The 14,468-nt window shown below is 35.5% G+C and overlaps 1 protein-coding gene across 10 annotated transcripts in view; it reads right to left on the bottom strand.

The window, feature by feature from the left end:
• unc79 (UNC-79 domain-containing protein) overlaps nucleotides 1–14,468 on the bottom strand; it is a 90,356-nt gene that overhangs the window by 45,933 nt on the left and 29,955 nt on the right. For 7 of the 10 annotated variants that reach the window (XR_010947874.1, XM_067758300.1, XM_067758302.1 and 4 more), the window contains 2 exons: nucleotides 9,208–9,287; nucleotides 2,622–2,684 (listed from right to left, as the gene is read on the bottom strand). Coding sequence is in view for 9 of the 10 variants with exons in the window: in XM_067758300.1 (XP_067614401.1) it covers nucleotides 2,622–2,684; nucleotides 9,208–9,287 (143 nt within the window). In the remaining variant the exon portion in view is untranslated. The remainder of the gene's footprint in view (nucleotides 1–2,621; nucleotides 2,685–9,207; nucleotides 9,288–14,468) is intronic. The other 3 variants (XM_067758308.1, XM_067758314.1, XM_067758312.1) reach the window with 1 other exon arrangement.

Genomic DNA, 14,468 nt, shown 5'->3' with positions numbered 1-14,468 from the left:
TTTTTTTTTTATTTATTTATTAAAAAAAAAAAAAATGTCTATTCATACATATATATATAAAAAAAGAAAAGAAACTAATTTCACGTGTACTCATTTTGATTGCAACTTAAAAAGGCTTCAAGGACTTTTAGCTGAAGTATACAAATAGTTAGTAGACCTTTAGTTGTGAAGATAAACTATAAATATGACAGAAAAAGATTATATTTCATTACCTAATTTTGTGTTTATGTATATGCAATCTGGATAAACTAATCGTTGAAGAAAAAAAGTGTGTGTGTGTACTTATGAACGCGCGTGGGAAGATATACTTCTTTGACATCATTAAAAATGAGAGCCGTCACGGGACGCCTGGCAGATGTGAAACATCTATGTTCATAATTTTCTAAAAGTAATATGCAGAAAAGAGCAGATTGCGAGAGGAACTAAATATGGCATACATAGTAATAACATAAAATATAACGATTTTTTCAGCAGGGATCCCCAAGAAGGGGGATCGCGACGAAGTATCCAAAATCCTCCCGAAAGTACTACAGAATTTACCCGGTAGGACTCCGGGAGAGTCCCTGAAATGACCTCATAACGACGCCTAAGTGAACCTCAAATGAACAAGGGAGGATTACGATAGAGCTCCCAACTAACCCCAAATGACGTAAATGATCAAAAAAAAAAGACTGTTCTTATCTCTTTCAATCGTCAATGCTGCATATTTTTGTTTCTATATTCTATTAATTTAGGCTCTACCCTCAGCTGATGATATTTCTTCTGTAGCTGAGCATTTTAGATCTCGACGCTTGACAATAGACTGCCCATAAATAAAAAAAAGAAATAATGAACAGGATTAGCCTGGTGTCATTGGGCCACTTTGAAGTTATACTTCTTTGACATCATTACAAATGAGAGCCGTCACGGGACGCCTGGCAGATGTGAAACATCTATGTTCATAATTTTCTAAAAGTAATATGCAGAAAAGAGCAGATTGCGAGAGGAACTAAATATGGCATACATAGTAATAACATAAAATATAACGATTTTTTCAGCAGGGATCCCCAGGAAGGGGAATCGCGACGAAGTATCCAAAATCCTCCCGAAATTACTACAGAATTTACCCGGTAGGACCCCGGGAGAGCCCCTGAAATGACCTCATAACGACGCCTAAGTGAACCCCAAATGATCAAGGGAGGATTACGATAGAGCTCCCAACTAACCCCAAATTACGTTGGTGATCCTCAAATGATCCCCAAATGATCAAAAAAAAAAAAAGACTGTTCTTATCTCTTTCAATCGTCAATGCTGCATATTTTTGTTTCTATATTCTATTAACTTAGGCTTTACCCTCAGCTGATGATATTTCTTCTGTAGCTGAGCATTTTAGATCTCGACGCTTGACAATAGACTGCCCATAAATAAAAAAAGAAATAATGAACAGGATTAGCCTGGTGTCATTGGGCCACTTGAGGGTAGTGCGCTGCCAAAACGTTAAATAAATTTAAAAAAAATAATAATTTCGGGATGATCCTGTGAGAGTCGCCAAAATCATCCCGAAATTACTTCAGGAGGAACGCGACGGATCCCGGAAATATCCCGACGAGTCTAAAAATCACTCCCAAATGACCCCTGGAGAGTCCTCAAAATCATCCCAAAATGACGCCCAAAAGTATCGTAAATACTAATCTAGGCGTAGCCCGTTGCCAAATACCAAATTTTAGGCAAATTGAACCGCGAATTGAATTTGTTCGAATAGATCGGTCCCTGGTCCACTTCCCAGAAAAAAACTTCACAATAACACTCTCCGGGTTGCTGAATAGAACACTTGTTTAAGAATTTTAACGAAACGTTTAAAATTGTTAACGAATAATACCCATAAGTGCACTACCCATGGCGGAACCATACAAGGTGGCAGCATGGTGATATACATACAAATTCCGTATACTTTGTTTTTGTAAATCGATGTACTAAAGTCAAAAATGTACTGCATCGGAAGTTGAGGGGTCAAATTATATTAAAAAATGACCAATCACCTGATTTCCGGCGGTCACCTTTTCCTGGTTCCGCCGTGACACTGCCAAAGGTAAATAACGATAGCGAATGCCGTCTTTTTTCGAACACATACATACATACATCCATATACAATCCACACAAAGCAAGTTAGCTCGAACAATTCATAGCGAACATACACACGAACTGCACTTTTAACTGTGACTTTTGCGTCACATTTTTTTTGAGTTTCACTCTCATCATTTTTTCATAACGCGCCTAAAGAAGTATAACTTCAAAAAAAAATTTTGTTCATTAGTTTATGAATGGATGTAGTAGGTTTTTTTTGGGTATGCACACATTTAACATATAATAAATAGATAAGCTTTCTTAGGTGTTAACTATTCATTTATGAGTTCAGTTAGTCACGACCTTTAATCACTTTACAACAGCAATAAAAGTTTTAAATTAAAAAAAGCAAACTTGTAACTTTGTGACAAAGAAGCATAAAATTTACATAAAGCAATAAAATATATTTATAAATAAATAATAAAAAAATAATAAAAAAATATTTTGCCAACAAAAATATTTTTAAACAATATAACGATTTTGTCTTTTCAAATCGAATTTTCAGATGCACAAAGTACCTCGTCTGTGGCGTGAATTTTTTTCAATTCAATATTATCAACTGAATGCCCATTATCGTTATTCTATAAAAAAGTATACGAAATAAAAAAAAATTTAAAATAGAAATATATAAAAATATATGTAGTAAGTATGAATGATTTTTACTATATATCGACTGTTGAGTGGAATATTGCCGTATCTCGGCTGTCTTTTCAAAAACGGCCTATCTCAGCGAACTGTAGGAGAACACCCTCTTTTAGAAATAATTTTAAGTACGGAATCTCTTTTCCAACACATTTTCTCAGAATTTTATTGAATAACGCCCTATTACAGAGTTCGACTGTAGAACATCCGACCTCAACATTTGTTTGGAAAACGTTCTTTCTCCACATAAATTCAATACATTTTCATACAGTACATATGTATATGAAAAAACATCGAAGATAGAGCGTTCCTCAAGCGAGTTCTGAGATAGGGTGCTTGTGAAAAAATTCCGGTACTGGGTTATTTTCAAACACATTCTAAAATAAGTCGTTTTCGAATTGGCGGCTCAGAAAGGTTGATATTCCATTGGATTTTTAAGTTTACTTTATAATAAACATCAAATCAAAACGCATTGTGTATGAATATGTGTTGACAAATTGTAACGGGTTATTCTGGATCGAAAACTTCAATGACCGCAAATCGGACCGGAAAGACCTATGAGCGCGGTATGCACATCGCAAGAAATAAAAAATTCCATGCAAAATAACGCTCAACAAATCGCTTCCCCGGTTCAATAATGACGCAATTGTAAAATATTAAGTTTTGGTGAAGCAAGTTTCAATATTTGCATCAACTAAAAAAATGTCCGAATGCAATAACGACGCAAGTGGTCTAGCGCAGAAACTATTTGTAATACAATTATAAAATTTATACACAGCAAAGATTAGTACTCTTTAAAGCTTTTGTGCGCGTTATCTCGAAACTTTTAAATTGACATTTGCGTCATTATTGAACAGGGGAAGCGAAATGCTGAAGAAAGATTTCAGCATGTCAAGTAGTATCCCTTAAGGTTTTGGGGAATGTTATCGATGTTAATGGTACTTTGCCAGATATAGATCCGGCATGTTCCGGTAACAAGTACTGTTAAGATACGAGTACTAGACCGAACATCACGGGAGCGATTTAATATCACCATCCCGCACCCCAGATGAATTATCACATATTGTCTCAGTATTTTGACCGTGTTTCCATACACTGAAAATGGTTTAACACGGGGAATAGAGTTTATCAGCCACTTATGGGATCTTAGCTTAACACGAAGTAAGGAAAAGTGCTGTAAGTAATTAAATACGATTTTATCAGAGATTTTGTTGTTATCGCATAGATAAACTGAAGTAAAGAATCTGAACTATCAAAGTGGCTTCCCCAGAGCCAATACAGCCATAAACGAAATAGTAACCTCCGGATTCAAACCTGTTCGAGACAGAGAGAAATTGACTCAGATTATACTCCAGTGTCAACAAATGGATCAATTTAAGCGCAGAATAACCCCAAATCAATTATCAAATAATGTTGATTTTAAGTTTTATAATATATGTTATAATAACTTCCAAATACTACTTATAACTGTTAAAAAATGCTGTAACTCAACTTTGTAACTTTTGATGAAAACTTTATGAACTTACAAACAACAACTGTCAAACTTAATATTCCATGTAACAAGTAAATACTGTAGGCAATCACTTGCATACTATATATGAGGAGTTCCATATCAAAACGTAACAACGCTTTTAAGGCCCAAACACATTCGAATTTTGTATCGTTTCGACGTTTAGGTTGCGTCAACAGCTACCATCTTTTTTGCTATCTCTTCAATCCAACGCCAAAGTAACGCAAAAGGAATTCAAAAACATTAAATTCATAAAATATCCTGTAATTTTCATCTCCATTCAATGCAATTTTGAAAGTTGTTTACTATGTATTTGTTGTTGTAAAAAACTTGTTCTTTCTCATTTTTAATCACGGCTTGCGTTCATTATGGCAAGCAAATTTTTTTAATGTGCGTTATTTGAAAGCGACGCCAGCGACAAAGCGTTGAAAATGTCGAATGAGTTCGAACCTTTAAAAGACGTCTCTGGTTTTGATGTAATCCTATTTTACTTTTCAATATGTACACGATACTTTGTGAAATTATTAAAAATTTTGATTTGTCCTGAGCAGAATGCCTTAAAGTTTTAAGAACTGTTCGAATGTAACTAGTGCGGTATGGTATGAAGCGCCTCATATAGCATATTGGATTTTGTTCGTTGATTGTACTTAAAGTTTTTTTATTTTTATTGGAATTTTTAAGCACTTAAAATTAGCTGCAAATGTAAAAAAATCATAAAATAACTGGATATGTTGAAAAAAAAATTTTTTTTATAAGAAATTGGATTAAATAGCCATGTGTATTATATGTACTGTAGACCCTCGATAAAAGAGACAATGGGATGTTTTGGACTTTTTGACATTTTTTATTGAAAGAAACATCTTTGTTGACCACAGACTCCATCAACTTAAGCTTTGAAGCAAATGGGTAAATCCAGAAAAGAAAGCCATTTTTAACCGAGCAAGATGATTGGCGACATTCACTTTGATCCACCAAGAGGATCTGCTGTAAGCAGACGTCTGAAATAACTGACATCACTGCTTTAAAGAATTGCATTGGCTTGAGCAAGTAAGACGTCTGTCTGCCACTTTCAGTAGCATCACATGTATTTAGTAGCACCACTTTCATATAGTTAGTTACCACTACATACTAATCACATGCGTGCATTTCACTCGCTCGACAGTTGCCTAACCGCGTTTGCGCAAACTTCTCAAACGGCTATAACAACTTAGGTTTAAGTGTAAACATTTTGCATTTCATAGATCATGGAAGGCGCGACCTAAGATAATGGCTGTCTGTATCGTGACCTCGGTCGCCCACTACTTTTTGGTATGTCCGGAGATGGGATGTGAAATAACCTAGTTCGTACCTCTTTCTTCTCCCAGGCAAAGGTGCGTCTATCGCCATCGGACCTACGGGGCCAGCCCACCATATTAATTACCTGGTTATCATCGATTTCACAAATCATCGATTGCCTGGAAATCTATCCACAAGTTCGTCACCTGGAACTTTCCGGATATCGATTTCACTCCACTTAAGTTGTTCGGAAATCGATCTACCGGCATCCACGAATCCACCGATTTGTCATCTGCGCATCGTCGATTCACCATTTACCAATCCTATCCACAGAAATTCACCGATTCGTCAGCTGCGACTCGCCGGGCATCGTTGCTTGGGAATCGATCAACCGATTCGTCATATGCGATTCGGCAAGTATCGACCCCACCAACCACCGGTTGCTTGGGAATCGATTCACCGATTCAACAATCCTGCTCACCGACGTCCACCAGTTCACCGATCCGTAATCTAAGGCTCGACTACAATTGCTTACACCAACCGCTGGTTGGGCACCTGTCCAACCATCGCGACAAATACGTTAGCGAATTTTACGTGAGTGTAAGACACGTCGCTCACTTTTTTGTTCTTATGACCATGGTGCCGAAGAAATCTCTGTCGTATCAAGAGTTTCCACTGTTATTCTAATGTTGACTAAAATCTGTTATTTTAACAGTTTTTAGGTTGGCAAAATTGAAAAATGGGTAGAAATTTTGGGTTGAATTGACCCATTTTCGGTTGATTTTACCAACTTATTTTCTTTCAGTGTAGTAATGATATATGTGGCTTGTTAGTTAGTATACAATCTTCATGGAACCGATGCTTCGCAACATATCGCTCATATGGACAAAAGCTTTAATAGAGGAAATAAGAGTACTTTAATGATAGCTTAAAGCTCCTGACAAGAGCTGCCTCCGAAATAGCTTCAGAGTTTTGGATGTACATCTCGGCCCACCATTTTGTAGCATAATCTGGGATGCTGGATATCAGGAAAAATCATGACTCTGATAGCTATGTATTTCTTGATATCGATCACGGACCGAAGGATCCTACGATGTTGACTGGAAAACTCATTGCTATGTCGGAAATGCCGCGGAGCTTTAGATGACTTTGCTACGCATCAGCGGAGATTTTGGTACAACACCTGTTTTGTCTATAAGTTTTGGAATAAAAACCTTCTAGCGTGTATGCAGTAACAGTAGAGCTAATATAGAGTCGTGGAATTTACGTATGGGCGCTAAAAGGACGATTTGTTACTTTGACCTCTTAGGCTCGGTTTTTCAGTACAAGTTCAACTCAATTTGTCAGTTAAACTACGCTCAAACTTATTCTGCAGTTTTTCAGTCTAATTTAACTGAAATTTAAGCTGAGCTTAAGCGGCCCATCTGGCAGGGTTAAACCTGTGAGTTATTTGCGTTCGTTCGAAATGGCGTCGAATATACCCAACAAGCATTTGGGCCTGAGTACCATTGGAGCTCATGTTGATAATTAGGCATACTTCTAAAACCTCAAGAGTTGTATCGAAACAGTGGCTCAACTCGAGAATTGTAGCATACTCAGCAAAATAGGGAATTTTTTATAAAGCAAAAACTTCTATTACTTAAGTTGAAAAAATTTAATTCCCAACTTGAAGTTCTCTGACTGGACTCAAATGTAAGATTCCATACTATAGTATTTTCACGAAAATAAAATAAATATTAGTTTGGCGACCTTTCTATTTCATAAATTTTTATTTGCCAGCTTGAGGTCTGTTTTGGAAAATAAAACACAGATGTTTAAAATTTTTTTTTTACCAATATATTTCGGTTATGCACGAAAACCGTCCTCAGGGTGAACTATGAATTTTTGTTCTGTTTGTTCATAGTTCACCCTGAGGACGGTTATCGTGCATAACCGAAATATATTGGTAAAAATTTAAAACATCTGTGTTTTATTTTCCAAAACATCAGACCTCAAGCCGGCAAATAAAAATTTAAAAAAATTTAAGAAAATAAAATAAAATATGTATAATTTATGTTTGATTAATTGAGGGGATGTGTGGAATAATGGTATAAGTCGAGTTACACTGTTTTTCCATAAATCAACTAAATAAAGAGAGCACGATTACATATACATACCATATCAATCTTAGAAAATAATAGTGATATTTAACAAAGATATTAGCTTCATTTATGGAAAAACGGTATAACTCTCTAATAAAATTTTGCAGAAGTGAAGCATTGAAATGGTATGAAAATATATTCAATGCCGTAGACCAGAAAGAACTGAAAAATAAAAGAATTGAATTGGTTTAAAAACGACTAAGCAGACAGAGAACTCCATTGTTAAAAATAGAAAAAGTTTAAAAATGATAAAAGTAGTAAAAAAAAATTGCTAAAATTAACAAACGGAAATAACAAATAGTTATAAGCATATCTAAATAATAGAATTTAATGTATTTGACAATGGTTATTAATGTATCTACTATTTTGTTTAATAAAGTATCTCAATCAAAATATTTGATATTCAATCTATGGAATAACGGTATAACTAAAAAAAAAAAGAAATCATCTATTTTCTAATAAAACTATGTATATATAAAATTGGTTACTTTTTCTTATCAAAGAATCATATTATCTAAAATCCTACCAAGTAGGATTATTAAAAATTTATTTTTACCTGCGTTGTTAAGTTTTTTTCACTTTTCTCAAAAGGTTGATTCTTGAGTTATACCGTTATTCCACAAATCCCCTCAATTCCGCTTCATTACTTCTATCAACCAGGTGTTTATTTCTCACAATAAACAGCTGCTGGTTTTGCTGGTACACCTTGGAGATTTTGTTTCAACTCCACCTCAAATCGATTGGATAGGATATCAAGTGGAGAAATATGTTGGATATTCATTTGAGAACTTAACATTTCAAATCTCTCAAAGGTTTGATAATAATTTGATAATGATAATCAACTCGAGAACTATAAATTTTACAAAATTTCTCAAAGGTTGGATAGTGATTGGAGAATGAAGTTGGATATCAACTCGAGAACTATCTGGTTTAAGAATAATCAAATAATTATGTTGGATATCACCTCCGGAACTAGATATATATTTCGCTGGAGAAATATTTTTTCCATGTTTGTCGGGTACACAAAATCCAGCTGTTGCCGTATCTACAAATTATCTAGATAATAAAAAAAAACCAATGTAACCGTACATAAAAGCATACCCCAAAGGCGACCTTAAACTGTGACTGAAAAACTGCTCAGTAGTTTAACTGGAGTTTAAATTTTACTTGAGTTTAAGCGAACTTAGTTGAAGCTTAGCTTAACCAACTACTGAAAAACCGGGCCTTAGTTACAGTTTTTTTTACACATGACGCAATCGATCACAGTTGAACAATTAGCTGCATCACTGATGGACAACACAACTTTTCCAAACAAGGTGGAAGCCGGTGTGCTAGTTTAAAGCTTACAACCACAGTCTCTGCAATTGAAAACTTTTATTTACATTTTAAATTAAAATAACGTGTAGTATGAAATCTTTTTTTAACGAGGGCCTACTATATTGTATATTGCATTATGTGTAGTTAGTTTTAACATACTTATACCCCTTTTGATTTTTCGTTTTTAGGTTATGTTTGGTTTTAGGTGGGTATACATACGGAACAAACGTGTGGCATATGTACGAGCACTCCGCCAATAGAGTGTGGTTCCGGTTGTGGTACTGCTACGGGCACCGGTCCTTTGAAACCCATGTGGAAATGTGCATAAATGAGAAATAACGAATGGAATATTAGTCAAATATGTTTGTAAAAATTGCAATTTTTTTTTTTTTTTTTTTTTTTTTTTTTTGTATTGAAATTTTTAACTCGAATACACAGGGATTTCTAAAGGCAGAACATATTTTACATTTGGTGGTAGGTAGCAACAAATGGCAGGCGGGGGAGTAATCTATGCTTAAGTAAAAAAAATATATATGATGCGAATAACTATAACTCATGCAACTATTTTTAAAAATTTAAAAAATCAGTAAGCAGTATCAATAGTAATTTAGAAATTTAAAAACGTGATAAAAAATTGTGAGTGAATTTGTGTGATAAGCCCACACCTAGATCTAAACGGCGATCAACTCCAAAAACAAAACTTTCGGAAAACTTCTAGCACTCCCATAAGCTTTTACCAAAGCCTTTTCTCGGAAAATTGTAGAACTATTATGGATTCGATTATATAGACCGGTCGGTACGGAGCTAGGTAGGGTTTGAGTTATCTCGCCTTAAATCTAAGTGTGTCATATGCAAATTGGTTTTTATACTCAGTTGAGCAGAGCTCACAGAGTATATTAACTTTGATTGGATAACGGTTGGTTGTACAGGTATAAAGGAATCGAGATAGATTTAGACTTCCATATATCAAAATTATCAGTATCGAAAAAAAATTCGATTGAGCCATGTCCGTCCGTCTGTCCGTTAACACGATAACTTGAGTAAATTTTGAGGTATCTTGATGAAATTTGGTATGTAAGTTCCTGGGCACACATCTCAGATCGCGTGAACGATATCGGACAATAACCACGCCCACTTTTTCGATATCGAAAATTTCGAAAAATCGAAAAAGTGCGATAATTCATTACCAAATATGGATTAGGCGATGAAACTTGGTAGGTGAGTTGAACTTATGACGCAGAATAGAAAACTAGTAAAATTTTTGACAACGGGCGTGGCACCGCCCACTTTTAAACGAAGGTAATTTAGAAGTTTTGCAAGCGGTAATTTGGCAGTCGTTGAAGATATCATGATGAAATTTGGCAGAAACGTTACTCTTATTACTATATGTCTGCTTAATAAAAATTAGAAAAATCGGAGAACGACCACGCCCACTATAAAACATTTTTTTTTTTTAATTCAAATTTTAAAAGAAAAGTTAATATCTTTACAGTATATAAGTAAATTATGCCAACATTCAACTCCAGTAATGATATGGTGCAACAAAATACAAAAGTAAAAGAAAATTTCAAAATGGGCGTGACTCCGCCCTTTTTCATTTAATTTGTCTAGGATACTTTTAATGCCATAAGTCGAACAAAAATTTACCAATCCTTGTGAAATTTGGTAGAGGCTTAGACTCTACGACGGTAACTGTTTTCTGTGAAAAAGGGCGAAATCGGTTCAAGTCACGCCCAGTTTTTATACACAGCCGGCCGTCTGTCCTTCCGCTCGGCCGTTAACACGATAACTTGAGCAAAAATCGATATATCTTTACTAAACTCAGTTCACGTACTTATCTGAACTCACTTTGTATTGGTGTAAAAAATGGCCGAAATCTGACTATGACCACGCGCACTTTTTCGATATCGAAAAATACGAAAAATGAAAAAAATGCCATAATTATATACCAAATACGAAAAAAGGGGTGAAACATGGTAATTGTATTGGTCTATTGACGAAAAATATAACTGTAGAAAAAAACTTGGTAAAATGGGTGTGACACCTACCATAATGGCGTCCATCTATAGAACTATGGCCCACTTCCTCTTAAAATACTATTTAATACCTTTCATTTGATACTCATATCGTACAAACAAATTCTAGAGTCACCCCTGGTCCACCTTTATGGCGATATCTTGAAAAGGCGTCCACCTATAGAACTATGGCCCACTCCCTTTTAAAATACTCATTAACACCTTTCATTTGATACCCATATCGTACAAACAAATTCTAGAGTCACCCCTGGTCCACCTTTATGGCGATATCTTGAAAAGGCGTCCACCTATAGAACTAAGGCCCACTCCCTTTTAAAATACTCATTAACATCTTTCATTTGATACCCATATCGTATAAACAAATTCTAGAATCACCCCTGGTCCACCTTTATGGCGATATCTTGAAAAGGCGTCCACCTATAGAACTCCCTTTTAAAATACTCATTAGCACCTTTCATTTGATACCCAAATCTTACAAAAAAATTCTAGAATCACCCCTGGTCCACCTTTATGGCGATATCTTGAAAAGGCGTTCACCTATAGAACTAAGGCCCACTCTCTTTTAAAATACGCATTAACATCTTTCATTTGATACCCATATCGTACAAACAAATTCTAGAGTCAGCCCTGGTCCACCTCTATGGCGATATCTTGAAAAGGTGTCCACCTATAGAACTAAGGCCCACTCCCTTTTAAAATACTCATTAACACCTTTCATTTGATACCCATATCGTACAAATAAATTCTATAATCACCCCTGGTCCACCTTTATGGCGATATCTTGAAAAGGCGTTCACCTATAGAACTAAGGCCCACTCCCTTTTAAAATACTCATTAACACCTTTCATTTGATACCCATATCGTACAAACAAATTCTAGAGTCACCCCTGGTCCACCTTTATGGCGATATCTTGAAAAGGCGTCCACCTATAGAACTAAGGCCCACTCCCTTTTAAAATACTCATTAACACCTTTCATTTGATACCCATATCGTACAAACAAATTCTAGAATCACCCCTGGGCCACCTATATGGCGATATCTTGAAAAGGCGTCCCCCTATAGAACTAAGGCCCACTCCCTTTTAAAATACTCATTAGCACCTTTCATTTGATACCCATATCGTACAAGCAAATTCTAGAATCACCCCTGGTCCACCTTTATGGCGATATCTTGAAAAGGCGTTCACCTATAGAACTAAGGCCCACTCTCTTTTAAAATACGCATTAACATCTTTCATTTGATACCCATATCGTACAAACAAATTCTAGAGTCAGCCCTGGTCCACCTTTTGGCGATATCTTGAAAAGGTGTCCACCTATAGAACTAAGGCCCACTCCCTTTTAAAATACTCATTAACACCTTTCATTTGATACCCATATCGTATAAACAAATTCTAGAATCACCCCTGGTCCACCTTTATGGCGATATCTTGAAAAGGCGTTCACCTATAGAACTAAGGCCCACTCCCTTTTAAAATACTCATTAACACCTTTCATTTGATACCCATATCGTACAAACAAATTCTAGAGTCACCCCTGGTCCACCTTTATGGCGATATCTTGAAAAGGCGTCCACCTATAGAACTAAGGCCCACTCCCTTTTAAAATACTCATTAACACCTTTCATTTGATACCCATATCGTACAAACAAATTCTAGAATCACCCCTGGTCAACCTTTATGGCGATATCTTGAAAAGGCGTCCACCTATAGAACTAAGGCCCACTCCCTTTTAAAATACTCATTAACACCTTTCATTTGATACCCATATCGTACAAACAAATTCTAGAATCACCCCTGGGCCACCTATATGGCGATATCTTGAAAAGGCGTCCCCCTATAGAACTAAGGCCCACTCCCTTTTAAAATACTCATTAGCACCTTTCATTTCATACCCATATCGTACAAACAAATTCTAGAATCACCCCTGGTCCACCTTTATGGCGATATCTTGAAAAGGCGTTCACCTATAGAACTAAGGCCCACTCCCTTTTAAAATACTCACTAACACCTTTCATTTGATACCCATATCGTACAAACAAATTCTAGAGTCACCCCTGGTCCACCTTTATGGCGATGTCTTGAAAAGGCGTCCACCTATAGAACTAAGGCCCACTCCCTTTTAAAATACTCATTAACACCTTTCATTTGATACCCATATCGTACAAACAAATTCTAGAATCACCCCTGGTCCACCTTTATGGCGATATCTTGAAAAGGCGTTCACCTATAGAACTAAGGCCCACTCTCTTTTAAAATACGCATTAACATCTTTCATTTGATACCCATATCGTACAAACAAATTCTAGAATCACCCCTGGTCCACCTTTATGGCGATATCTTGAAAAGGCGTCCACCTATAGAACTAAGGCCCACTCCCTTTTAAAATACTCATTAACACCTTTCATTTGATACCCATATCGTACAAACAAATTCTAGAATCACCCCTGGTCCACCTTTATGGCGATATCTTGAAAAGGCGTCCACCTATAGAACTAAGCCCACTCCCTTTTAAAATACTCATTAACACCTTTCATTTGATACCCATATCGTACAAACAAATTCTAGAATCACCCCTGGTCCACCTTTATGGCGATATCTTGAAAAGGCGTCCACCTATAGAACTAAGGCCTACTCTCTTTTAAAATACTCATTAGCACCTTTCATTTGATACCCATATAGTACAAACAAATTCTAGAATCACCCCTGGTCCACCTTTATGGCGATATCTTGAAAAGGCGTTCACCTATGGAACTAAGGCCCACTCCCTTTTAAAATACTCATTAACACCTTTCATTTGATACCCATATCGTACAAACAAATTCTAGATTCACCCCTGGTCCACCTTTATGGCGATATCTTGAAAAGGCGTCCACCTATAGAACTAAGGCCCACTCCCTTTTAAAATAATCATTAGCACCTTTCATTTGATACCCATATCGTACAAACAAATTCTAGAATCACCCCTGGTCCACCTTTATGGCGATATCTTGAAAAGGCGTTCACCTATAGAACTAAGGCCCACCACCTTTTAAAATACTCATTAGCACCTTTCGTTTGATACCCATTATATCAACATTCAAGTTGATATTTTAAAAAACTTTTATTTTTGTTTGTAATATCAAATTTATTTTTGTTTATTTTTGAGTTTAAATATTTTCAAACTAATTAGAATTTTCTTCTTTTGAAGTTATTCAAAATTTTAAGTTAACACGAAAACTCAATTAAAATTATTTTAAAAATTAAAGTAAAGAGTACAAAGTAGTTAACACTATATTTACTCCCCCTCCAAGAAAATTTGAAACAAACAAATTATTAATTAATATTAAATGTAACCTTTTTTTGTTTTTTGTTGTTTAATGTATTTGTATTTAAATTAGTGTTAATAAGTATGTTTGCTGGTTTAAGTAAATCAATTGAAATATTTTTAATAGTATTATTGTAT

This window comes from Eurosta solidaginis, chromosome 1 (genome assembly GCF_040869045.1).
Source record: "Eurosta solidaginis isolate ZX-2024a chromosome 1, ASM4086904v1, whole genome shotgun sequence".
Classification (NCBI taxonomy): domain Eukaryota; kingdom Metazoa; phylum Arthropoda; class Insecta; order Diptera; family Tephritidae; genus Eurosta; species Eurosta solidaginis.
The sequence above is the reverse complement of the archived record's forward strand: the minus strand, read 5'-3'. Positions and strand labels throughout refer to the sequence as shown.